The sequence below is a fragment of the Phoca vitulina genome, unplaced genomic scaffold (assembly GCF_004348235.1).
Source record: "Phoca vitulina isolate PV1807 unplaced genomic scaffold, GSC_HSeal_1.0 scaffold10, whole genome shotgun sequence".
Lineage (NCBI taxonomy): Eukaryota > Metazoa > Chordata > Mammalia > Carnivora > Phocidae > Phoca > Phoca vitulina.
The window spans coordinates 17085378-17111746 of record NW_022589713.1 but is presented as its reverse complement, the minus strand read 5'-3'; the positions used below and the strand labels follow the sequence as shown (position 1 = coordinate 17111746).

At 40.8% G+C, this 26369-nt stretch overlaps 1 protein-coding gene across 1 annotated transcript in view; it reads left to right on the top strand.

The window, feature by feature from the left end:
• Positions 1 to 26369, top strand: part of CLSTN2 (calsyntenin 2) — a 611775-nt gene that overhangs the window by 222539 nt on the left and 362867 nt on the right. Inside the window, exon 2 of the mRNA XM_032408591.1 lies at positions 15399 to 15521. Within this exon, the coding sequence (XP_032264482.1) occupies positions 15399 to 15521 (123 nt within the window). The remainder of the gene's footprint in view (positions 1 to 15398; positions 15522 to 26369) is intronic.

Genomic DNA, 26369 nt, shown 5'->3' with positions numbered 1-26369 from the left:
AGGGTCCTTGCAGAGTTTCAAGCAAGAGATGGTATTGGCTGGGGATGGGAGGTTGGCAGGTGGGAGAAGAGAAGTTCCACTTTTTTTTTTTAAGGATTTTTAAAAAGATTTTATTTATATGACAGAGAGAGAGAGCACATGAGCAGGGGGAGTGGCAGGCAGAGGAAGGGGGAGGGGGAGAAGCAGGCTCCCCACTGAGCCAGGGAGCCCAGTGCGGGACTCGATCCCAGGACCCCAGGATCATAACCCGAGCCAAAGGCAGAGGAAGGCAGACACTTAACCAACTGAGCCACCAGGCGCCCCTGAAGTTCCACATTCTATCATGTTGATGTAGAAATGGCAGAACCTGCTGATGGTTTATGTGTGGATATGTTGGTTTAGAGAAAAGCAGGAATCAAGGGCCCTCCTGGGGTTTTTGCTTGAACAGAAATAATGGTGCCCTTTTCCAAGATATGGTGCCCTGAGGTGAGGAGCAGGCCTAGGAGGAAATCAGAAGTTGCCTCCTGTTCCAAGTGGCAGGTTCAGGTTTCCTGAACATTTGAATAGGAATGATAAATTATACCTGGTTAGGGATTCATCTTTGAGAAAAGAGCATGCAAATTACATTCAAAAGCTTAATGTCCTTGCTTTCTCCCAAAGCCAGGGGCTGGGTCTAGAGCAACCTGAGTCTGCCTAGGAATTGTTTGCTTGGTACACTGGAAAACCCTAGAGGATAATAGCCAAATTGCCACTCTGCAAGTATACCTTCAATCCAATTCATTATGCATTTGCTAAGTGCCCACTATCAATGATGCCCACAGTCATGGAATCACCCTTAAGTCAAGGGATTCCAAAATTTCAAGACAGAGGCATGAAGGTTCATTGCATTATGATTATGATCTGTCTCAAAAACCATTTCTAAGATTGTTAGGCCCAAGCTATAAGAGTAAGAAGCTGATTTTATGTCCTTATTCATGCTTCCTCTCTCCCTTTTCTTAAAACAGATTTATTACCAACCCTCCTGAGGACAATCTTATTTATCTTCGTCTTGCCCTACATTCTCAGCATAGATACCTAGGCTGGATATATAATGTTCTTTGCATTCCATTGACCCCCCCACCCCTCACCCATTGTCTACCACTTCTCCTAGGAGAGGGATGGCAAATGGGTTTCATTTAAGTGCTACTTCTTTTTTTTTTAATTTTATTATGTTATGTTAGTCACCATACAATACTTCATTAGGTTTTGATGTAGTGTTACATGATTCATTGTTTGCATATAACACCCAGTCCTCCATGCAATACATGCCCTCCTTAATACCCATCACCGGGCTAATCCCTCCCCCCACCCCCCTCCCCTCTAGAACCCTCAGTTTGTTTCTTGGAGTCCATAGTCTCTCACGGTTCATCTCCCCTTCATTCCCCCCCGCTTCATTTTTCCCTTCCTTCTCCTAATGTCCTCCATGCTATTCCTTATGTTCCACAAATAAGTGAAACCATATAATAATTGTCTTTCTCTGTTTGACTTATTTCACTCAGCATAATCCCCTCTAGTTCCATCCATGTCAATGCAAATGGTGGGTATTCATCCTTTCTGATGGCTGAGTAATATTCCATTGTATATATGGACCACATCTTCTTTATCCATTCGTCTGTTGAAGAGCATCTCAGCTCCTTCCACAGTTTGGATATTGTGGACATTGCCTCTATGAACATTGGGGTGCATGTGGCCCTTCTTTTCACTACATCTGTATCTTTGGGGTAGATACCCAGTAGTGCGATTGCTGGGTCATAGGGTAGCTCTATTTTTAATTTTTTGAGGCACCTCCACACTGTTTTCCAAAGTGGCTGTACCAACTTGCAGTCCCACCAACAATGTAAGAGGGTTCCCCTTTCTCCACACCCTCTCCAACATTTGTTGTTTCTTGCCTTGTCAATTTTTGCCATTCTAACTGGTGTAAGGTGGTATCTCAACGTGGTTTTGATTTGAATTTCCCTGATGGCTAATGATGATGAACATTTTTTCATGTGTCTGTTAGCCATTTATATGTCTTCTTTGGAGAAGTGTCTGTTCATGTCTTCTGCCCATTTTTTGATTTGATTATTTGTTTTTTGGGTGTTGAGTTTGAGAAGTTCTTTATAGATCTTGGATACCAGCCCTTTATCTGTAGTGTCATTTACAAATATCTTCTCCCATTCTATGGGTTGTCTCTTTGTTTTGTTGACTGTTTCCTTTGCTGTGCAGAAGCTTTTTATCTTGATGAAGTCCCAAAAGTTCATTTTTGCTTTTGTTTCCCTTGCCTTTGGAGATATGTCTTGAAAAAGTTGCTGTGGCCAATGTCGAAGAGGTTACTGTCTATGTTCTCCTCTAGGATTTTGATGGATTCCTGTATCACATTGAGGTCTTTCATCCATTTAGAGTTTATCTTTGTGTATGGTGTAACAGACACATAGATCAATGGAACAGAATAGAGAGCCCAGATATGGACCCTCAACTCTATGGTCAATTAATTTTCAACAAAGCAGGAAAAAAGATCCGATGGAAAAAAGACAGTCTCTTCAATAAATGGTGCTGGGAAAATTGGACAGCTATATACAGAAGAATGAAACTCAACCATTCTCTTACACCATACATGAAGTGCTACTTCTTATTGATTGATAGAGTTTGCTAGAAACACTGTGTTGGGAAGGAATCTGAGGTCATGCCCAGACTCAGTGGGATTGACTACCCATGCCTGTCCTGGATATGAGAGAGGGCAAGGTTCTGTCCACTTGTTCCAAGATGTTTTAATTACATTTTACCTATGTCAACCAACCCCAGATATTTCCAGGAATATACTTCTTCTCAATTTCATTGTTCATGCCTAGAATAGAGTTTTGTACATAATAGGCTCTCAATAAGTATGTATTGAATGGATAAATAGAGGAATGAATAAATGAATAAATAAATGAGAAAAAAAATTTTTTTTTTAAAGTTAACCCTGAGGGGGCTGAGAGCATGACCAAGCACCCTGTGTGCCTGGCAGTCATGAGAAAGTGTTTCCTAGACCTCCAACTATAGGGCGGGTAATGAGCTGGTAGGTGTTGAGACATCTTGGCTTTGAGGCCATGCCTCCCATGGGCTGCTTCCAGCCAATGACTGAGTGTGGGGATGCTGGGGGATCCTAAGGCAGACCCACTCCTGGGAGACACAGGAGACACAGGATTTCCAAGACTACTGGCTTTGGGTAGAGGATGACCCCAGGGATTCAGCTTTATACAGTTCCACTTAGACTCCATGATAGGATAAGACTCTTTCAAACAATCTTCTCTTCTTTCCTACATTGGGCTCACACTTGCATCAAGGTCTAAAATCATTTCCAGCCTCTTCTGGCCCTTTCCCTCTTTTCCTTCACATAAGCATTTTCCCTTGTAAAATCCTTTAATCCCATCTTGGGTTTTCTATTGTTTTTTGTTTTGTTTTGTTTTGTTTGTTTTGGTTTGGGTTTGGTTTTTTTGTTTTGTTTTTGTTTTTGAGGACCTAGACCAACACCATCCTGCTAACATCAAAAGGGACCAGGACTCTATTAACCCTACCAGATGCCAGCTGTGCAGCAGGTTCATGCCCTTTGTGAAGTAGAGTGAGTTCCTGGAAAAATTCTGATGGGAAGAAGCATCACTGTTGAGAAATTCAATCTCATTTAAAAAAAAAATGAGAAAATGATGTTGAGAATTAACATGTAACTGTTTTTGTAAATATTTCAATTTTCACTAATATATAGCACACCAAATAATACACTATCAATGACATGATACCCATCTTAAATTCAATATAATGAGCTCTGAATAATTAATTCCATTTATCATTCTGTGTTCATAAGAATCTTTTAGACTTTCCCAACCCTAAATGAGTTAACTGCCAGTACGTTTCTGTGCTTTGTTGCAGATAATGTGCATGTCTTCTTTCCCATCCAAATGTCCTGTGATGATCTGATTTCATGAGATAGGAGTTACTTTTCCTCCTGTGACCTACTCAATTCTATGGGATTCCATGTAATTCTTATTATTATATGCCGTACTGCCCAGGCCATTGTTTACCTTCTGCTGATTTCCTTAATGGACCCTGTCTATCCATTCTTTTTGTTTTTCTTTTCCTTTTTCCTTCCTTGTTCAGTTATCCCCAGAAGTAGTGTTGGTGTATGTTGGAAACCAACATTCTCTTGACGGATCAAAAGTTATTCAGAAGTAAATATGTCCAAACCAGGAATCCTGGTTAAGAGAATTTATATTTGGGGAAGAAACATTGTACATGGATCTTCACACAGATCATTGACAGAAGCAGTAAGAGCATATTCATTCATTGATCTTTTAACACCATGTGCCATGCCCCGCACTTAGTACTGGTGAGATCAGGGATTTCATGTATCTCTTTTGGGAAGGATGCCTTAAGCACTGAGAGACTCTTCTAGCTGGCAAATACCTGTTCTATTTACAGCTAGGAGAAATTGACACCTTTAACAGTGGAGTTACCCTTTAAAATCGCTAAGATCATGATTTCTCTTTTGAGACACACTGGTTGCCTCCCAAACACTCTGAAAATTCAGAGTACAGATTTATTTCAGAAATTCATCACGATGCTTTTAACCTCTGATGCCTTTTGCAGGAATGATTTATGAAGTTTGTTTCTTTTTATGGCGGTTTCTCCAACCAGGTTGCAAGAGATATAAAGACTGTGATTTCAGACAATTATTCTCTTGACAGCATGTGCTCAAGTTCATACAGCAAGGGAAGATGCTCCACTTCCTTTTTCCAAAAGAATCAGAAGCTCTATTACCCACCTGGTATAGCAACAATCGGTGTGCAAGCTATTCAGTCAACCAGTTGCTTTTCTTTCACATCCAGGACCAGAGAAAGGACTGATCTTGTCACTACATTGATCAACTTTCCTCCAACTGAGTTGAATCTGAGAATTGATTATTTGAGTCTTGCCTTAACAATTTTAGGTATCTTTTCTTTCCCTCCCTCTCCTCTGTCTCCTTGTTCTCTCTCTCCTCTGTCTTCTCCACTCACATCTGTTCTCTTTCTTCCTACATAAGGAGTAAATACTGTGTTGTAAATCCTTTGCCAGGTCATAGAGCAAACTTGTTTGGTCTAAAGAACACTTTAACACTCATATTACAGAACCCCCCCAAATTTATGTTTTTGTGGGTTATACCTATTGCTGTGTATTGCATTACTAATTAAAGCTGATAAAATTTAAAATATACATTTATTAATTCAGTTAAAATAATAATAAACCTGTCATGTTAACAAAAATATTTTATTAAAAACTATATTATTCAAAGGAAAAAAATAGTGAAGAGGGTGCCATTTTTTTACATTTTTGCAAATGTCTGGCTTTAATAGAAGACAGCTGAATTCTCTTATCTGCTTCTGCATTAAATCTGTTGTGGTCTCGTGTTGTATAGCCTCTGGAAAACTCCTCCAGAGAGAATGAAAACAAAGGAAGCAAATAACATCTCAGTACTTTTATGAACATGGTTTTGACATTGTGAACCCTCAAGGGTCTCAGGAACCTCCAAGAATTCCTGGGCCATAGTTCGAGAACTGCTGTGTGTGCTAGGGTTAGAGATACAGACTTGGAAGAGCCAGTATCTTTCCCCACCATTTGCTAGAGGAAAGAAACAAAGGATATTTATAGCCCAGTATGGACCTTGGTGTGCTTAGGATAGGGAGGTGGCTTTGGGAGCACAAGGAGAGAGGCCTAATTCAGTCTGGGTGTGTTTTCAGGGGTGGAGGGAAAGGGGAGGCTCAGAAAATTCTTCCCTGCATTTGTGGTGCCTTAGCTGATGATACTGTAGACAACTAATTGCAAAGGGAACCACCTTGTCTGAAACCCCTGATGCTCGGGGCTGATCATGAGGGCAACCTAGGGTATTTGGCTTACAGCTTTATTAGGATTATGTATTTAGTGGTGGTGGAGGAGAGGCTTTTTTGTGCCTATCCCCTACCTCTGATATTCCACAACTTCCCAGAAAGGAGCCAGATAGTCCACATAAATAAGAAGTGAAATTGGCCTGCCAATGCTTTCTTTCTGAAGCAGTGAGAAGCAGATGAGCATTTTGCAGTGAATATACTATAAACCAGATAATTGCCATTCGTTGTTCTGAACATCTTGGGATCTAAGGCATGAAATGGAATTTGCAGTAAAAATGTATCACACATTTCCTATCCTCTGGAACAAAGTTGATATCATAAGCCACAAAAGTTTTATTTATTAGTTTGCCAGTAGAGAAACAAAAATATGGTGTTTCTATCTGAGGTTAAAAGGAATTTGCACTGTCATGTCAAATCCTTTCACTCATTTTTGAATATAACTTTTTAAAATATTCTTCAATGAGCAAGATGGCTAGTTTTATGTGTCCATTTAGCTAGGTTATAGTACCTAGTTATTCAGTGAAACACAAATTTGGGTGTTGCTATGAAGGTATTTTGGAGATGTGGCTAATATCTACAATCAATTGGTTTTAAGTAAAGGAGATTACCCTCAATAATGTGGGTGAGCCTCAAACAATCAGTTGAGAGGCTTTAAGAACAAAAGCTGAGTTTTCCCAGAAAAGAAGAAATTCTGCTCAAGACTGCAACAATAACCCCTGCCTAAGCTTGTAGCCTGCAGGCCTGCCCCCATAGATTTCAGATTTACCAGCCCCCATAATTATGTGAGCCAATCCTTTTCTTTATGTGTGTGTGTACACACACACACATATGCATACACAAATGTATGTATGTATGTGTATGTATATATTTATATATGTGTATATGTATATATATGTATGTGTATATGTACATCTCTATCTCTTTCTATCTCCTATTGGTTCTGTTTCTCTGGAGAACCCTGACTGTTTTCCCATAGATTTCAGTCTTGGCTGTTTTGTCTCCTTGCACTCCCTTAGAGCACTTGATCCAAGAGTGGACCCACAGGAGATGGAAACAAGCATGTGCTGTTGCATTGATCACTGGTCAGAGGAAGAATAGTTGGGGTGGGACTTTCAGTTCCTCCATGAGGGACTGTGACCTTGACTGATTTAAGCACCCCACACCTTCCATAGCCTCATCCATGAAATGGATCCCGTGCTGTCCTCTCATGGATGGTTGAAAGGATTTAATGAGATCACAGCTGTAGAGCCTGGCACATAGAGGTCCCTTAAGAGTAGCAGTTCCTGATTAGTTACACTGAACAACAGTGATTACAGAAAGAGTTTTAGACAATTGCACTTAGTAGTGTAAACTCCAAAGTAAGTTAAGGGCTGGTTTTAGGGGTTAAAGATGTTTAAAAGGCAGTGAAGTATAAGATATTGAAGGAATAACAATGTTGGGGAATTATAGATGTAATAATCATTTTGTTCAGTAAGTAAGACATTTTTGTGTGGAAAAATGAGTTGGTTCCAGCAACTGAATGTGAACATTAAACCATCAAAATCCCTGCCCCACTTCTTCCTATTCAAATGATCCTCTTGAATGGCTCCCAATCTTCTTTACAGACTTAATCTAATTTTCCCATCCCTGGGAGTTCTGTTAGGTTGTCAGTCCACCAACAGGTTTATTGGGTAGCTTGAGCATTGTCTACCTGGGGCACACTGGGTCCCATGTGGGTCCTGACCCTAGCCTGTTGAGCTTCAGAATCAAAGGTGCTTTACTGTGGACATACAACATGCTAGTCACCAAGTCAGCTCTGACCCAAGGTCTCATTTTATCTTCCTCCCACTAACCCTGCAGAATTAGTATTACCTCCATTTTATAAAAGGAGAGGGAGCAGAGATCTGGGAAGATTGAAAGACTTGCCTAAAATACCCTGTAGGTTACATGGTATCAGAACTATGACAAGAAGCCCAGTACCCCTTGCACCCAATCTCAGGCTTTGTCTTGCACAAGCTTTGAGCAGTTGGCTTTGTCCAGATGGCTTATGTGGAGACAACTGAAACTCACTTTTGTAAGATTATACAATCCCTCAGTGCACATTTCTCCCTAGCCTTGCTCCTGGCCCACATGCCAGTACCCAATAGGATAATGGCATGTGGCTCATCCCCAGGCTGGGGTAAGGACTTTGAGAGGACCCACACTCCAAACAATTATTTATGGGTGGAAAATGACAGGTGGAAGGGAAGAAAAAAATAGGAATGGTGAATAAATGGCTGGGTAAATGGATAGGAGGAAAGGAGGTAGGAAGGGAAGGAAAGCAACATGCTATCCTCACTGAGAGCACCTATCAAGCAGTTAAGGATTAACAACTCAGTCATCTTTTCCTCAAATGCTTGTTCAACCCAATTAAAACGGTGAAATGTAACCCTCATCTTCTGTGAATATTTGCATGTATGAGTCACACACATGGGATTTGTGTTTAAAACTCTCTAATTGGTACCTCTAGCAAGAAAGATACATTGCCTCTAATTAAGTGATGGCAAATGTCACCTTATGATTTGGGAGGCACGCCCTCTTTCTATTTGGGTGCTGTAGGAAAACCTGCTCACTGGAATCAAAGTGCCACTAATTGCTTCAGGCATTGGAGGTGCCAGCAAGGCAGCGGTGTGCTCAGCTCACTTACCGATGTTCTGGGCACTGTGTTAGGTCCTGTGGATATCATCATGACCAGGATGTGGTCTCTTCCTGCAGAGGGCTCATACTTGTATGGGAAAGAGGGACAGGGAAACAGCTAATGGCAATGCAGTGGACCTGTAGCATGAGAGCAGGTGGTACAGGGTCATATAAAGTGCAGAGAAGGACAACTGGAGGAGGTGGGGCTGGATCTGAATCTGGAAGGATGTACAAGCAGGAGTCAGGAGGAAAGAGAGGAGAGGAGTAGATGGCACAATGAGGGCAAAGGTGTGGGTAATCGGGGAACTGGTGCCTTTGGGGGGCTTCATCTGATCTTGCAGTTGAAGGCAGGATTACTGCTGATGGATCCTAAGCAGGAAAGTGCAAGATCAATGATCAGAATTGCCTGTAGGCAGGCTGACCTCTCACCTGGACAGGGATCCTATCCTACCCTCACTCTAGAGCAGGGAATAAATATACTTTTTTAAAATGCTATTACAGTTATTGTAGTTAGGAATCATTTTATTGCAAGCACAGACACTCTGTTCAAACTAGTACAAATAGAAAAAAAAACAAAAACTGGTGCCTGGGCAGAATGAATGAAAAACTTCACTTGGCAACTTCAGACACCCAACAGGCTGATGGGTCCATGAAGACTGAGCAAGACCTCGACTGGGAAACAAGTGTGGGTGGCCGGCCTCTGTATCTCCCGCAGCTGCTCGGGCTGCTTCTCTTGTCTCTGCTTACTGGCTCCCAAATCCTGTCTTCCTGGCAGATTAGCTTTCTCTGATGTTATGGCTTCTCAGCTCCCCCTAAACTTTGAGTAACCATTACACGTATGCCACCCCAACTGCTTATGGCCTTTTATCTCAAGTATTCATCACCAGGGGTGCCTGGGTGGCTCAGTCATTTAAGTGTCTGACTCTTAGTTTCAGCTCAGGTCATGATCTCAGTGTCATGAGATCAACCCCCACATTGGGCTCTGCACTCAGTACAGAGTCTGCTTGGGATTCTCTCCCTTTCCCTCTCCCTCCCCTTCTGCTCCTCCCCCCTGCTCAAGCTCTCTCTCTCTCTCTCTCTAAAATAAATGAATGAATAAATAAATAAAATCTTAAAAAAAAAAGTATCTATCACCAAATAAATTATAGGTTCTGGGCCTGTCTCCTCAATGAAAATTGAAAGATCCAACCAACTTGCCCAGCCTACTCCACGCATTGATTTCCCCTGGGTTTAGATATCCACCCAGGTCTAAGCACCCCTGCCAGGGCATCAGGTCAGAAGAGGGAAGTTGGGTATCACAGGCAAAAGACCAGCCTGACCACAAGAATGACCTATTTACTGGGGTGTAAGTTAACCTCTCTAGAGCATTTTGTAATCAGTACAGTATGTTGTTTTTGTTTTTTACTAACAGTTCACTTTTACCTAGAAGGAAGTATTGGAGTTCTGAGGGTCAACTTTAGGATGAGAGTAGAAAGATTGAAAGGGTAAATCATTAGCTGCTTGGCCCTGCTGCTTGGTTTGAGTGTTAATGCACTTTTTCAGAGGTGGAGGCAAAGAGAGAAGGCAAGGAGTGCTCCTGAGAATGCATCTGCACTCTAGTTAAAGACGCATTGGGTGACAAGACCTAATTTCTCTGTAAATGGAGCAGAAATATCACACTGGTGTTTCCTCTGTATGAGTGCAAAGATACAGGCATTTCTCCAGATGCTGAAACAGCATGAGAAAGACATAAGAGGAGGTAAGAAGCAGTCCTAAGGGGGCATGATATGACAGAGTTCAGCCTCAAGAAGAGTTGTGTAACGAAGAGAGACATTATCTCGTGAAGAACTGATAAAAAGTCTGTTCTTCTGAAGTTACAACCAAATGGAACAAAGCATGAGCTGACTGTACTACGTCTATTGGAACAAAAAGGCAGAACAGTTGTCATGGGAGGGAAGAGATTGCCTAACATCAGCCAAGGCACAAGCATCAATATCTTGCTTCTTTCTGGAAAGGAGTTGGTTCTCTGGTGTCCCATAAAGCCAGCGTTTGGAGGTGGCTCCAGGATGAATCTATACATGCCATTAATCCCTGGGTGATGTAGATACTATCCATCAGTCCAGTCTCTTGGCTGGACTTGCCCCTCAAACTTCATTCTCAGCCAAACCTAACTATTCACATTTCCCCTGTGGTTTACCAGGTGCTTTTACCATTGGTCTTTTCCCATGCATGTTCCTCTGCCTGGGACCCCCACATCCTTTATCCCTGCTTAATTCCTACTACTCATGACTTCGAATCTACCGTCTTCAGGAACTAATTCTGGATTACCATGCCTGGATTAGCGCTTCTCCTTTCTTTTTCTGTAGCACTCTGCTTTTTCTTTGCTTATCTATCTCTTGCCATACTAGTTATCGTGGACCCCTCTCCAGTCTGAGGGTCCCTTGAGGATAAGAACTTTGTTCTTACCACATTATAAATTATATATAAAATTTATACATAATAAAATTCTGCCTTTTGAAATGTGCACATTGCTAAGTTTTGCCAAAGGCACACAGAAATGTAACCATCACCACAATCAAGATACAGAACATTTCCATCATCCAAAAGTTTTCTTATGTCCCTTTACAAGCAAACCCTACCCCATCCCCCAGATCCTGGCAACCACTGATCCATAATCTGTCCTTATACTTTGGCATTTTCTAGAATGTCATATGAATGGCATCAAGTAGCATGTAGTCTTTTGTGTCTGACTTCTTTCACTTCATTTCACCAGAGAAATGCTTTGGATATTCAACCATTTTGTTGTATGGATCAGTAGTTGATTTCTTTTTACTGCTGAGTAGATGTCCATTATATAGATACACTGCAATTTGTTTATCCATTCACTAGTTGATGGCCCTTTTATTTTCTAGTTTGGTACTATTCTGAATAAAGATTCTATGAACATTTACATACAAGTCTTTTTGGGTAATTTATGTTTTCATTTGTCTTGGGCAGATCCCAGGAATGGAACTGCTGAGTCATTTTATAAGAAATTGCTAACTATTTTCCAAAGTGACTGTATTATTTTACATTCATACCAGCAGTGTATGAGAGTTTCAATTGCTTTACATCTTCATTAGAACTTGGTATTGTCAGTCTTATTTTAACCATTCTAGTGGTGGTGTGGTGACATCCAATTGTGGCTTTAACTTACATATCCTTGATAGCTACTAATGTTGAGCATCATTTCATGTTCTTATTTCCTCTGATGACAGGTCTGTTCAAATTTTTGCTGCCCCCCCCCTTTTTTTACAGATTATTTTTCTCATTATTGAGTTGCAGGAGTTCTTTATATGTTTCTGGATATAAGTCCTTTGTGAGATATGTCTCACAAATATTATCTCCCAGTCTGTGGCTTTTAAAAAAAATGTTTTCTGAATAGTGTTTTTCAAAGAATAGAAATTCATAATTTTAGAAATTTTGATGTATCAGTTTTATCTTTTATTCAGTGCTCTTTTTGTCCCTTCTAATAAACCTTTGCCTAACCCAAGGACACCGAGCTTTTCTTTTATGCTTTCTTTTAAAGGTTTCACAATTTTTAAGTCCTACATTTAGGACCATGATCTATTTAGAGATAATTTTTGTGTATAATGTGCAATATAATTGGAATTCTTCTTTTAAAATATGAATATCCAATTTTTCTCAGCATAAGTGAAAGACTATCCTTCCCCTCCATTGGATTTTCTTGGAAAGTTTGTCAGAAATTAATTGACCATGTGTTTGTGTGTCTTTTTCTGCACTCTTTATTTTTCTGTTGATCTGTATCTGTCTTATGTTAATACCTTACTACTTTATTAGTAGCTTTATAATAAGTAGTAGTAGCTTTATAATAAGTTTAAAATCAAGTAGTGTGAGTCTTCTAACTTTGCCCTTTTTGTTTCAGAATTGTTTTGGCTACATCAGATTTTTTCATTTTCATATGAATTTTGGAATTAGCTTATCCATTTATAAAATCCTACTATTATTTTGATTTGGTTTGCATTGATCAATTAGGGAAAAATTTACATTTAACTATCTTGGCTCTACCAAATCATAAACACTGTCTATCTCTCCATTAAGACTGCTCTAGGTCTGGGCGCCTGGGTGGCTCAGATGGTTAAGCGTCTGCCTTCGGCTCAGGTCATGATCTCGGTCCTGGGATCGAGTCCCGCATCGGGTTCCCTGCTCAGTGCAGAGCCTGCTTCTCCCTCTCCCTCTGCCGCTCCCTCTGCTTGTGCTCTTTTGTCTATCTCTCTGTCAAATAAATAAATAAAATCTTTAAAAAAAAAAAAAAGACTGCTCTAGGTCCTCTTTAAATTCTTTCAGCAATCTTATTAGAGTCTTTGGTGTACAGATGCTACATGTATTTTGTGAAAGTTATTCCTAGGTATTTCATGGTTGTTGATATTATCATATTAGCCTTTTTTATTTAAATTTCCAATAGTTAACTGCTAGTCCATAAAAATATGATTGATTTTTATATATTGACTTTATGTACTGTGGTCTTCATAAACTCACTTATTAGTTCAAGTAGCATTTTAGTAGATTCCATAGAATTTGCTTCACTGAGGATCATGTTCTCTGCAAATAAAGGCAATTTTATTTTTAATTTACAATCTTTTTTTTTTCTTGCTTTACTGAATGGGTTAGAACCTCCAGTACAATATGAATAGTACAGTACAAGGTAAGAGTGGATATCTTTGTGTATTCTTCCTGCTCTTAGGGGAGTGCATTCACTCTCTAACCATTAAGCATGATATTAGCTATAGGTTTCTACAAAAGTTCTTTATCAGATTGAGGAATTTCCCTTCTAGTCCTTCATTTGCTGATTGTTTTGATTATGAATGGATGCTGAATTTTGTCAAATGTTTCTTTCAGGAGCTCCCCTACCCATTTTACCCTCAATCCTTAAGCTGTTTTTGCATATTTAAGGTGCCCCATAAATACTTGTTGAATGAATGGAGCTGGGCTAAATACCTCTGAGGGTGCAAGGCCACACTTCAGACACTCAGAAGCATGAAATGGGCTTAGGGGAACTTAAGAATATTTGAATGCCTATTCATGTTAGAGGTACTAGATTTGCCTAAATGATCTCATGCATTTTTACAACATTCCTATGAAGTTAAGTATCTCCATTTTACAAATGACGAATGAGTAATAGATGGAATGATTAAACAGCTGGAATATGGTTGGGATGTGGGGAAAAGGTCCTGTGTTTCATAACTCAATAGAAAGAAAAAAAACAATCATTATGTTCAGAAAACAAAGAATATACAAAGGAGGATGGCTTCAAATATTTCAGTTATTTAATGGTGTGTCTGGATATAAGAATGGCACCTGTGGAATGACAGCTGAACCATTAAGAAGGAAAAGCAATCCTTGCATAATACTTAGCTCAGCCATGAACAAAGGTCTCATAGTCAAAATAATGTAAATTTAAGTTATTGGTTTGCAACCCTGATGATTTGATCTATAGACAAAACAAAGAAGATTTAATTTTGCTTACACATCAAAATGCAAATGTTTATCAACTTTGACAAAGAAAAAGTCAAGAAAGATCTGAAATAAGTTAGAAGATGGGAGAAAAATTAGGAATTTGTAAGGAATGTTAACACTCTTATTTTACAAAAAGGGAACATTTAAACCCCTCTGAGCTTCAGTTCCTCACCTGCAAAATGAGATATAAAATCTTATCTAATGGGGTTATAGTGAGGATTAATGAATGTATGTAAAATGCCTAATATGGGATAGGTATTCAACTAAAAGGAGAAAAGGGTGGCAGACCTATGATAGAAGGAAGTAAACCCATCCCCACTCATGAGGGAGAACCTCAACTCTAAGGTCTATGTCACCTCTCCTGCTGACACTGTCACTGCCAGAGAGCAGGGTGGTGAGTCAGTAATGAAAGGTCAAGGGCCGTGTGTCCAGCCCAGGGCAACTGAATGACATGACAACTCTGCCAGTGGTATCATTTTCCCCATGTTACAGTTGAGGGAGTTGACACATAGAACCAGCCCTGAAGTGGCTAAGCCAGGCCTGAAACCTGGCAACTGTGACTAGATTTGGTTGCCTGCCATCGAGTCAAGCGCTACAGCGAATCTGAAACACTGGATGAGCTTGTGGCATATCCTCTATACACATTTCTAACGAATAGGCCCCTAGGTTTAATTAAAGGGGAAAAAAGATTAATTGTTTCTCCCAACAGCTGCAAATTATTTACATTGCATTTGTGTTGATGGCTAATAAAAGAGCAAAGGCATGTGGGGACAGCCCAGGGTGGCTGTAATTCTTCCAGGGTCCATAATGAAGCACCAGTTTGAATGCCAGAATGTGAGCCTGGAGGAGCCTGCTGTCCCATTCAGACTTGCAGTGGGCAGAACTGCTCTCTACCCTGGGCATGATCCAATCCACAGAAATGGATCTCAGGAACCAAGACCTGAGAAGAACAAGGCATATATCCCCGCTGCTCTAAACTGACTCTTGATTAGCTCATGACTGCTGTGGAATGGCTGAGAAGGAGCAAAATGGTGGCTAGCTTGAGGCTACCACCAATCCTAGAGCAACTTTTAACTGACCTTTTGAAGCATGATGGTGGGGGAAGGGGACAGTGCTGCCCTAACTTTCTTTGTGCTCACATGAATTGTTGAACTTCTCTCTGAATCTCACTTCTCTGGTTACTGAGGTGTAAAATGGGACTAACTAATACTCTATGTCTCTCATGCGGTTGTTGGATGAGAGCCTATGACTGGACAAATGTGCAATATTAATAATATTATTATTAATCCATAATAATATTCAAGTGATGATCTTGAAAGTCAATCCTTGTTTTGTTTTTCCATTGTGTTCTAGTCAACAAGCACAAACCATGGATCGAGACTTCATATCACGGAGTCATAACTGAGAACAATGACACAGTCATTTTGGACCCACCACTTGTAGCCCTGGATAAAGATGCACCAGTTCCTTTTGCAGGTGAGATGATGGTGTCCTACGGTTGGGCTTGGCTCACTTTGGAGCTGTGCTGGGAAGCCTCCACAGAGCTCAGGCTCGGGCTGTATATAGCTGTTGTCATCCCCTGTGCATCTCATAGATCAGCCTGTGATTTCAAAGCTGTGTGCGTCTTCTGACCGCTGGTGTGGTTCTGATATCTGGTGTGGTTCTGATTTCTGATTTATGTTTTTTTTTCCCTTGGTATTGCCTCCAGTGCAAGACCTTTATTTCTTCTTCTGAGAGATGGTATATTGCTGAAACGGCCTCTGGAGTTGGAAAAGCTGGGCTAGTAAGGTCCATAGGGAAATAATTTTCCCTCTAGAAAGATGACCTGTAGACAGATTAAGTATGTGACCCCCTGTCCCAACTACACATATATCATGGACAGGTGAAGACTTATAATTTGGTAGATTGGCAAGAGAAAAGGGGGGGGAGGGGAAGGACCAGGAAATATTTGCTAAGGATAGGACAGGGCTGTGCCCTTGAGCTTCACAGTGGGTGTGGCTTTTGGTGGAGGAATCAGAACACAGTGCCATTTTGCCCTCTGCAGCTTGTGGCTAGAGAGTCTTCTCATTATTATCAAGATTATGACTACTTCCCTCTCAAACCTCCTGCAAGGGCCAGGTCTCAGGAAGGGTGTGTGAAGAATATGGCTGTCTCACGTTTCCAAAGATTTTGGCAAAGAGAATGGGATGGCTGATGGTAGGGGGAGGAGGGAATGGACAAAGAATTTCTGAAGATGCCTGCATCATGAGTAATATTGTTAGCATTTTATAACTGTCAGGAGAAAGACAGGAAATTTAATGAAGGTTTTCAAGATTTCTAGAAGATTGCTTTATGATAGATGGGTGCCAGGCTGAGGTTTTCACCATGATGAAGTCTATTTTTTCTGACAGTTTGTCTGCTACATTATGAGCTACTTGGGCAGAAAAAATTGTCTCTTTCACACATCTAAGAGATAAGCTCTATGAAGGTCCTTTTTTCATTATGGAACATTGTAAAGTAAGGAATGGGGGGGGGTTAAATGGGGAAATTCAGGTTATGTGAAGATAAACCCATAAGCATTCTTGCGGAGCATGGGGAAGATATCTTGACTCTCAGAAGAAGGCTTTATCTTTATTTTATGTAGAATGATAACCACCAAGGGCACCTAACTGTGACTTCCATGGTGTTTAGAATTAGGATATTTCCATACATCTTCCAGCCATCCTCAGAGGTCCCAGCTCAACCAAATTCCACTTGGAAGTATGAATCCCATGCTGTCTTTTCCACAAAAGATGAGTTGTCTTCCCCAGACCTTCTTTGCCAACCTGGGAATATTCCAGTGCATCCCCTTCTTGGACATAACTAGATGATACTAGGGTTAATCAGCAATTCTTAACCCCTAGAAATGAGATTTTAAAACAAACACTAGCAAAACTGTTTGGGTCATGGAAATGTTTGGTTTGGAATGCACTGTGTGCTTAACAAAATAGAGACAGTATTTAAAAAGTGGGAGATTTAGGACAAAAACACAGGATTCTGGTTTATCTTGATGAACCAGATTGGAAATACAGGGCTAAGTCATGGCTTCCCTCTTGAGACTGAGCATGGGCTCCTGGCTTCCCTGAGCCCCTTCTCTACAGCCTGTGTGCAGAGGTCTTCCCACCAAGCAGGTCCTCTTGTTCACCTTTCTTTTCAAGTGTGTGACTCCTCTTTAAAACATAACAGAAAAAAACCAATGACATATTAAACAGGAAGTAAATGTGTGCCATTAAGTCACTTTAGTATAGTGAAGCTAACACTTTAAAGATGAAGGATGTATCTGATTCTTCATTATGTCTACCCTCAGCATAGCCCTGTTCTCCTCCAGTAGTGAACTAGGAAACTGAAGTTGTTGGATAAGCTGTCCTACAGTAAAGTGATAAGCTCCTTAGTGTACAGACCGAAATTGGGAGGGGCAGTTTAAGCAAATCTGATATTTAGAAGTTTGGACTTACAAAAGGTTACTTATTTTCCTTGGTTATGGGGCTGCAGAACAATTAATAATTTCACCTGAAGATTCAACAAAGGGTTTCTAAATCATAAATCCATCAAATGCCTTTAAACTTGAATTTGTATTCTGACCATTTGATGTGCCCACTGGTTTTCAGACACATCTGGAAATGAAGATTTGCTTCTAAGCCAAGGCCTGAGTAGTTATTTCCATCTGAAGAAAATTTCTATGCTCCTCTTGATATTTGCAGCTTCATAAAAAAAAATCTAGCTTAATGCATCAAAATATAATCTTCCAAGCTCTTAAGAGTAAAAAATAAAGGTGCTTTTTGGAATGGTCAAAGCTATTTTTCTCAGTGTTATTTATGATCAGCTCTAAGACAGGACACAGGCACTAGCCATCCATCCATGCTGCAGACGTTTATTTTAAAACATTTATCTTAAAAAGAAAATACTGAAGATTTATTTCAGATCCCTATCATTCTCATAAAATTGAAAAATTCATATCTTCCAGCTCCATCAGTTCTGGAAGTCAACTGAAGCTTTTAGTCCCCCCCTTATCAACTGTTCTTGTATTGTGTGTCAGTTTTTCTACCCCTTTCCCACTGGTCTTTATTTCCAATTTAGTCTGTGAGGTGAGCTGTAAGCTTGCTGGGAGATGGTTCCATCCATATCATTTTTTCTCTGTCCCATTTCTTTTGTGAATTCCCCCCCTTTAAAAAAATTTTAAGAAAAATTTCCTATGTAAAATAGCACTCATTTAAATAAAAGTCATGGTCACACTTTGCATATAAATGCAAAATTCAGGGATATAGAATAGCTTTTACTGTATATTTCTTGATTGTGACAATAAGTGTGTATTGTAGAAAATGTGAAAAATATAGTGAAACACAAAAAAGTATGAAAAATATGTTTTCTTACCCCCCAGAGAGAGCCTCTGTTAACACTCTAGAGTATTTCCTTCTAGTCATTTTTCTACTCTTTTTTTTTCAAAAATTGTGATCACACCTCATATTCAATTCTAACAATTTATTTTTCCCCACTAAACTAATGAAAATATGCCATTTATTAAATATTATTCTGCAGCTGATTAAATGGCTACATGGTATCTTTCTCAGTGAATATTCTGTAGCTTACCATTCTCTTTTTTTCTAGCTTTATCGAGATACAATTGACATATAACATTGTGTAAGTTTAAGGTGTGCCATGTATTGATTTGATAAACTTCTATATTGCAAAATGATTACCACCATAGTCTTAGCTAACACCTCTATCATCTCAAATAATCGCTATTTCTTTTTTGTGGTGAGAACTTTTAAGATCTACTCTCATAGCAATTTTCATGTATATAATACAATGTTATTAATATAATCACCATGCCATAAATTAGATACCCAAAACTTATTCATATTATCACTGAAAGTTTCTACCCTTTGAAAACACCTCCCAATTTCCCCCCACCCCCAGTCCCTGGTAACCACCAGTCTACTCCCTGTTTCTGTGAGTTGGGCTTTTTAAAGCCAATTTCACATAGAAGTGAATCCACATGTAAGTGATATTATGTATGTGATAGAAGTGATTCCACATACAGACGCCATATATAAGTGAGATCATGCAGTATTTGTTTTCCTGTGTCTGGTTAATTTCACTGACCATAATGCCCTCAAGGTCCACCATGTTGTCACAAATGGCAAGATTTTCTTTCTCATGGCTGAATAACATTCCACTGTATATATATATACCACATCTTCTTTATCCATTTTTCCATTGACAGAAACTTAGGTTGTTTCCACATCTTGGCAATTGTGAATTATGCTGCAATGAACATAGGGATGCAGATATCTCTTCAAAATCCTGAATTTATTTCCTTTGGATATATATCCAGAAGTAGGATTTCTGGATCATATGGTATTTCTATTTGTAATATTTTTGAGGAATCTCTATACTGTTTTCCATAGTGGCTGTACCAGTTTGCATTCCCACCATCAGTACACAAGCGTTCCCTTTCTCTGCATCTTTGCCAACACCTATTTCTTCTTGATGATAGCCATTCTGACAGGTATGAGGTGATGGGCAATTTGTCTGTTACAATTCTTTTTTAATATAATGTGTCTACATTTCTGATTCTATCATTTGGATGGGTTTCCAGAATTGAAATTAATTGATCAAACATTTTAAGATTCCAGAAACAGGGCACATGGGTGGCTCAGTTAATTAGGTTAAATGTCTGACTCTTCATCTCAGTTCAGGTCTTAATCTCAGGGTTGTGAATTCAAGCCCTGCTTTGGGCTCCACGCTGGATGTGGAGACTACTTAAAAAAGTAAATTAATTAAAAAAAGAAAGTTCCAGAAACCTGTTAAATTGCTTAGTTGTATGAGTTTGCAGTCCCATTCTCACCGCACTAGTCTCATTCCCTAACCCCTGAATGGCTTGTTCTACTGGTGTGATCTAGTGACCATGTGGTAGAATCACCAATAACAGTAGCCTCGTCATCTTCATCTGTAAAATAATACAAGCTTTCCAGTGTTGTTATTTTGATTAAATTTAAAGAATAACTATGACGCATGTTATAATGATTCAAGATAGAGTAGAAGCTTAATAAATTCAAGTTTTGTTTTGTTTTGTTTTTCCATATCCTTTTCTCTGCCCATTTAGTAGAGGAGATAATCAACTCAGAGAGAGGCCAAGCAGCTTGCTCAGTATCCCAGGGCAGGCCTGCCATGGGGCTGGGACTGCAGCCCAGGGATTTTTACCACTTGCTCTGAGTTCTTTTTCCCAGTGATGTAGCCTTTTGATCCCTGCCTCACCTGATTACTAGAGGTGTCAACTCTCAGTCAGTGAATCCTCCCTCAGACCTCAGTCAAGTCCATTAGACCTAACTTAGTTCTCAACCTAGTGTCTGAGCCCCATGGACATGACCTTCTTAGAGAATGAGATCCAGGAAAATCCTTAAGTAATAATGAAAATCTTGTCCATTGCATGGCAAAAAATGATAATGAAAGCAAGCTGGCACACTGTGAACTTATTAATTTCTACATGAGCCCCACTGAGGCCTGTTAGGAAACTGTGGAGACTTTTAAATTTGAAGGGAATTAGATTGCCTTTCAGAGATAATAGAACTGTTCATTTGTCTACATTGGGCCAGTCTGGACTTGTCTTTTGTGAGGAAAGGGCAGCAGGGAATGATCAGGTATAATTGGCTGGCTTTTCAGGCTGGGTGACTCTCTGAAGGAAAATTGCCCGGGATGTGATTTGGCCTGGGTTGATTAGCTGGTTGCAACAGAAGTTTCTCCCCTCTCTGTGGTTAACTCCACTCGCCCTCCTTGTTCTGCTCAGAGTCTGCCCACCTTATCTTTGGACCTGCCCAGGGACATTGTTTGTGCTTCAGGCACCCTAGGTCCCTGATGGCAGGGATCCTCCCCAAGGGTTTGTGCAGCCCCTGTGTCTTATGGTAGGAAGAGAATGAGGGTGTGAACAGCCACAGGCTTGACCGGCCACACATTGCTTTATATTCAGGCTCTGCCATTTGCTAGCTGTAAGGTCTCAGATAAGTTACTGAACTCCTCTGAAGGACAGTTTGCTAATATTTAAAATGGGGGTAAACAGAGTACCTACCTCTAGGTCAATATATGGGTTAAATAAGATACTAATGCTCAGTGCCTAGAGCACTCCTGGCCGCCAGTGGATGTCCAGTATGTCGCAGTGCTGATAATCTTAGCAATGGTAAAAATGAGAATAATCACAGTAAGTGTAATTCTTAGTATCATCAATAAGCCACAGTGTTTTATTCATTTTAGGCTGATTACAGTTCTGTGATTATAACCTGTGATAATGATGTTAAAGAAAGGAGAAAAGTGAGTTTGGTATTTGTTCTAAAGGCTTAATGCCATCACCCATCAAGCTATGTTGCCCAGACTGATCATGTGCCAGTGCGAAGACAGTAAGTTAAATAATGTAGGCAAGTTGTTTGTGAATTGTGCCGAACTCTATAAATATTAGTTGGCAATACATTTCCTTAAATTGCACCTATAACCTGTCCCTGTGGAGTAATTAGTTGCAAGATACACTTTTAGATTACTGCAAACCACATGCCCTTTTATTATAAACACACACACACGTGCCAGGCATGGCACATAGAATTGTATCCAAGCCTCACACCAACTCTGTGGAACAAAAAGGTCAGCTATCATGATTCTGTTTTACAAATGAGGACATCGAGACTTAAAAAAATTAAGTAACTATTCAAGGTTACCTAGCTGAGGATGGCTCAGCCCTGTCACTCAATTCCAGATGCTCAGACTCCAAGTCCTCTGCCAGTTGTCCAGTGTGGGGTACATATCTCATTGGCAGTAGAAGATCTACATGGTACCTGGACATATGGTTAAAGAATGCTGAATCCCATGCTAGGTCATTCCCTTTTAAGTTCTTCTTCAGCCTCTCTGATTATGTCAAGGAGAAAGGCAGCTTGGGAGGCTCAACACCTCTCAAACATTTGCTAATGTCTCTTTTTGACAAAGAAGGGACAAGCTCTATCTCAAAGCATTTCATAGGCAACACTGAGGAGGTAGAATTTTAGTACCATTCTGTTGTATTTTATTTAAGTTACTTTTTCTTTTTTTGAGACAAGTATTTTTGGCTTTTCAGGTTTTTTTTTAATAAATTCATTTGGGTTTTTTAAAACCCCAAATTTGGTTTTGAGATTTTATTTATTTATATATATATATATATATATATATATATTTATTTATTTATTTGAGAAAGCAAGAGCTCATGCACCTGCATGTGAAGGGGGCGGGACATGGGCAGAGCGAGAGGAAGAGGGACGAGCGGACTCTGTGCCTAGCGTGGAGCCTGATACAGGGCTCCATCTCATGACCCTGAGATCATGACTTGAGCCAAAACCAAGAGTCAACGCTTAACCCACTGAGCCACCCAGATGCCCCTAAAACCCCAATTTAAAGAAAAATGTAAATAAATAAGTAGGTAGTTCATGGCAGTGGCAAAAACCATGAAGAGGTCTATGATTGAGTACCAAGTAGAACACCATAATCCCCTCTGGACCTCATTCCCCACCCAGCCACTGCAGGACTACCCACTGTCTTCAGTCTCCCCTGCCCCATGGCTCTCTGAGCTCTGATCCTGGCAACAGGGGAGGCATCTATGTTGGCCTCACAGTAGATGGGACTTTGTATTCCAGCTGGTTTGTGTGGGGGTCAATCTTGTGGGCCAGAGGAAAGGTGGCCCCTGGTGTCCCACCCTGGTCTCCGAGCATTCTTGGCCTCACCTAGAAATCAGTTTGTGGCAGTCCTTGCAGAGAACTGGGGATTCTCTGAAATCCACAATCTGGATTACAGCCTTGGACCTCACAGAAATAGAATCAAGAATAAACAGGACCAGAAAGACATGGACCAGTGTCTATTCATTAGAGTACATCTGAAAATTATGAAAAGGAATAAGGAATAAAACAAAATTAACCCACATTCCAAGACCCTGCTAGACCATTTTCTATCTGTATATAGATACATAGTTCTTATTAATTTGGATCATCGTATACATGGTTCAGAGTTTTTGTGTTTTCATTTTTTATAGACCTTTTCCAAGCTGACCAAAATATATTTTAAAATATTACTTAAGAGTAGGATACATGATTATATATCATATAGCCCTATCATAGTTTATTTAACCATTCCATCATTTTTATATATTTAGATCATTTCAGTATTTTTCCACTTAAAAAATATAACATTGCCATGGGCAACTTTGTTTGAAATACTTTTCTTAAACAAACAGGAGTCAGGGTTTCATGTTTATGGTTTAGTTCATAGATAGTAAAAAAAAACAGATGTGTTCTATTTTCAGTGACAGATTGAGATTGTGTTGTCAGATGTTTTTGCTGATATGAACTGTGATTGCCCAATTTTTGAGCAGATGGTGGGGTTCAGAATAGATGGGAAAGTAAGAACTGGACTGACTCCCACACCCGTCCGCAGCCTGTGGCAGAGCCCTCAGTGCTTGTCCCCGCAGGCTTCAGGCCTCCATCCCTGTGATGAATTCTCTCCCTCACTATAGTGACTGTCATCTAAGGCTTTCCAGTTGTAGGCAAGGTGTGATTTGAGAACTCAGCAGGGTAATACAGAAGTTGCTTTAGAGCTGGGGAAAATGCAGAGTGAGGGCATAGCAACCAGTAAACAAACCAGAAGACCTGGTCGAGTTGATGCTTGTGTCCTCTGTGGAGGGTGGCCATGACAGCATCCATTTGTAGTCCCTAGGAGCAGCAAGGCCTGTTGAACCACCTGTGGTCCTGGTCCCGGTGGTGGTGGAGGGATCTGCCAGGCAAACTAGGAGAAAGAAAGAGCTGGTATATCCATCACTCTGAAATTAAAATATTGAATTGGCTCTGTTCTTGGCGCTCTATCTTCCACCAGTTTGGCAACTGCCAACCTTGACAGTGATTCATTGGGGTTGGGGGCATATTTAGATCCCTTTCTTGGTTATCCCTCCATGAGCACTGCATTCACTCCAGTGTTTCCTTTTCACACTTTTTACTACTCCCTCCTATCTGCTGATGGCCAAGAAGCTCAGGAGGCAGATCTCAGCACTGGACAGGGCCTTCCATATAATCCTTGGGCTCGTGGAGCCTGGAGCACAAAGCACTGGCCTTGCTGAGAAGAGAAGTGAACATCTGTCCTACCTCAGAGGTAGTCGGTGGCCCCTTTCTATGGTTTAGCTGCTCTGCTGGAGGAAGAATGAGGAGCTTCCCAGCTTCACTGCTGCCCATCAGTTTGGGGTCTTTGCCCTGAATTTTCTTTCATCTTGTTAATTATCCTCTTTCTTTGCCCACCCCTGACTTGCTCTCAGTGTCCCTAAAGCTGTCTGCATATTGCCTGCCACCAGGCCTTTTGTTGTTATGGTTTTCATTTCTCTCATTTTGAAGGCCATGTGTATTTTTGCTGTACGGCAACTCAGTCTAGGTAAGTTTAGGATGGCCCATCTCATCCGAAGAATTCCACTGTCCACCTCTTCTCCATTATGTTCCATGTTTAATCCTGGTGTCCCAGGCCTTTCTATGGAAGCCTAGTTGCACAGGGTTCTTTGTGAGCAGCTGGGTCCCCTGTGAGTATGGTCACATGAGCTCCACTTGTGCTCTGTGTCAGAGGCAGGCACTGAGGGGGACATCCCCTCAGGATGGCTGGGGGAGGGCTAGGAGCCAGAGTACAGAGGAAGGAGGGCAGGAACAAGAGCTGGCCAGTTAAGAAGGAACAAGAGGATCCCAGATAAATGCTCATAGCAGCGGCTGGGCTCCATAGTCTAACGAGAAGTAAGAGGCTATTCACCAGTACGCCTGACCTTCTCATTGAGAGGACTCTGGCAAAGTCCTGCTCCGGTTCAAACTAATATCTAAGGGAGACCCAGTGTTTACCTGTGGGTCATTTTCTGTCAGTTAGGCTGAAAAGTGAGGGACATTCAGGGAGTCAAACCATGTTGGTTTTCCCAGGACTGAGGGTTTCCTGGAACATAGGACTTTCAGTGCTATAACCAAAAAGATCTTGGTTAACTGGAGTGAATTGGTCACCCCACAGGAAGGATGTGGAGTTCTAGGATAGAAAGCTTGAGTACTGGCACTAGATTGCTTGAGAAAAGCCCTTAAAGGTAGGAATTTCAATTCTTCTGGAATTCTGAGTTAATGGCAGTATTATAGTAAAACAAGATGAAAAGTGAACAATGAAATCAATAATAATAGCAGGACTGGTGACAGCCCATATGGTAACTGTGAAAATTAGAAACAGGTGCCCTTTCTTACATATGGACAGTCTCCCACGTTAGAGAACACAACGTGACAAGTGGAGAAAGAGGTGGATTTCGGCTCCTACTTGTCCCCTCGGTCTTACATCCTTGTACAAAAAAACAACTTGCACATAACAGCACTGAAAATTAACATTTATCAAGCTCTTACCATATACCAGGCACTGTACTAGGTATTTTGCACACACTGTATCATTTAATTTTTACAACAATCCTCTGAAATAAGTATTATCATTGTTCCTATTTTACAGGAGAGACTGAGGCTAAACCAGATTATGTAATTTTCTCAGAACACAGTAGTAATGGTGAAATTGTAATTCTAACCAGATGTCTCAGTTAGGTATTGCTGTGTAACAACCTCTCCAAAACTTAGGAGCATCAAAAAGCAGCCATTAATTCTTTCTTAAGAGTCTACCTGTTTGTTAGACAGCTCTGCTAATGTGAGCCAGGCTCGGCTGGCCCCAGCTGGGCTTGTCCAGGTATCTGTGGGCCGTTGGTGAGTAGGCTATAGGCTGGCTGGTCTAGAGTGGCCTTGGCTGGGATGACACTGTTCTCTCCCACGTGTGCTGGCCCAAGCATGTTGGCAGGCGAGGCTGAGTATCTCCCTGTGGTGATCACAGAAAAGCATAAAGAGCACAGATATGTGCAAGCACTTTGGCAAGCTACTTGGAACAAGTTTGTCTACTGGCCAAACAAATCGCATGGCCAAGCCCAGAGTCAGTGTAGGAGTAGACTATGAAGGGCAAAGAGGGGTGACAAGTTGGGGTCATCGGTGTGGTCATTCTATCACAGCCTGCCCTTACGCCACAACTCTTCACACCTCTTCCTCATGTAAAATATGCTCACTTTATTTTAGAATCCCCAAAAGTTGCATCCAATCATGGCATCTGGCTTGCAGCCTAAGACAGGTCTGGATGCAGGTCTCTTGATCCAGAGCCCAGTGAGTTATTTTCTGCCACATACCCTCCAGGGAAGAGAAAACCTCAACAAGCTCCCTTTCAAAGAGGAGAGGAATGGGAGGCACACAGCAGTCACTGGGCTGGCCTGTCGCG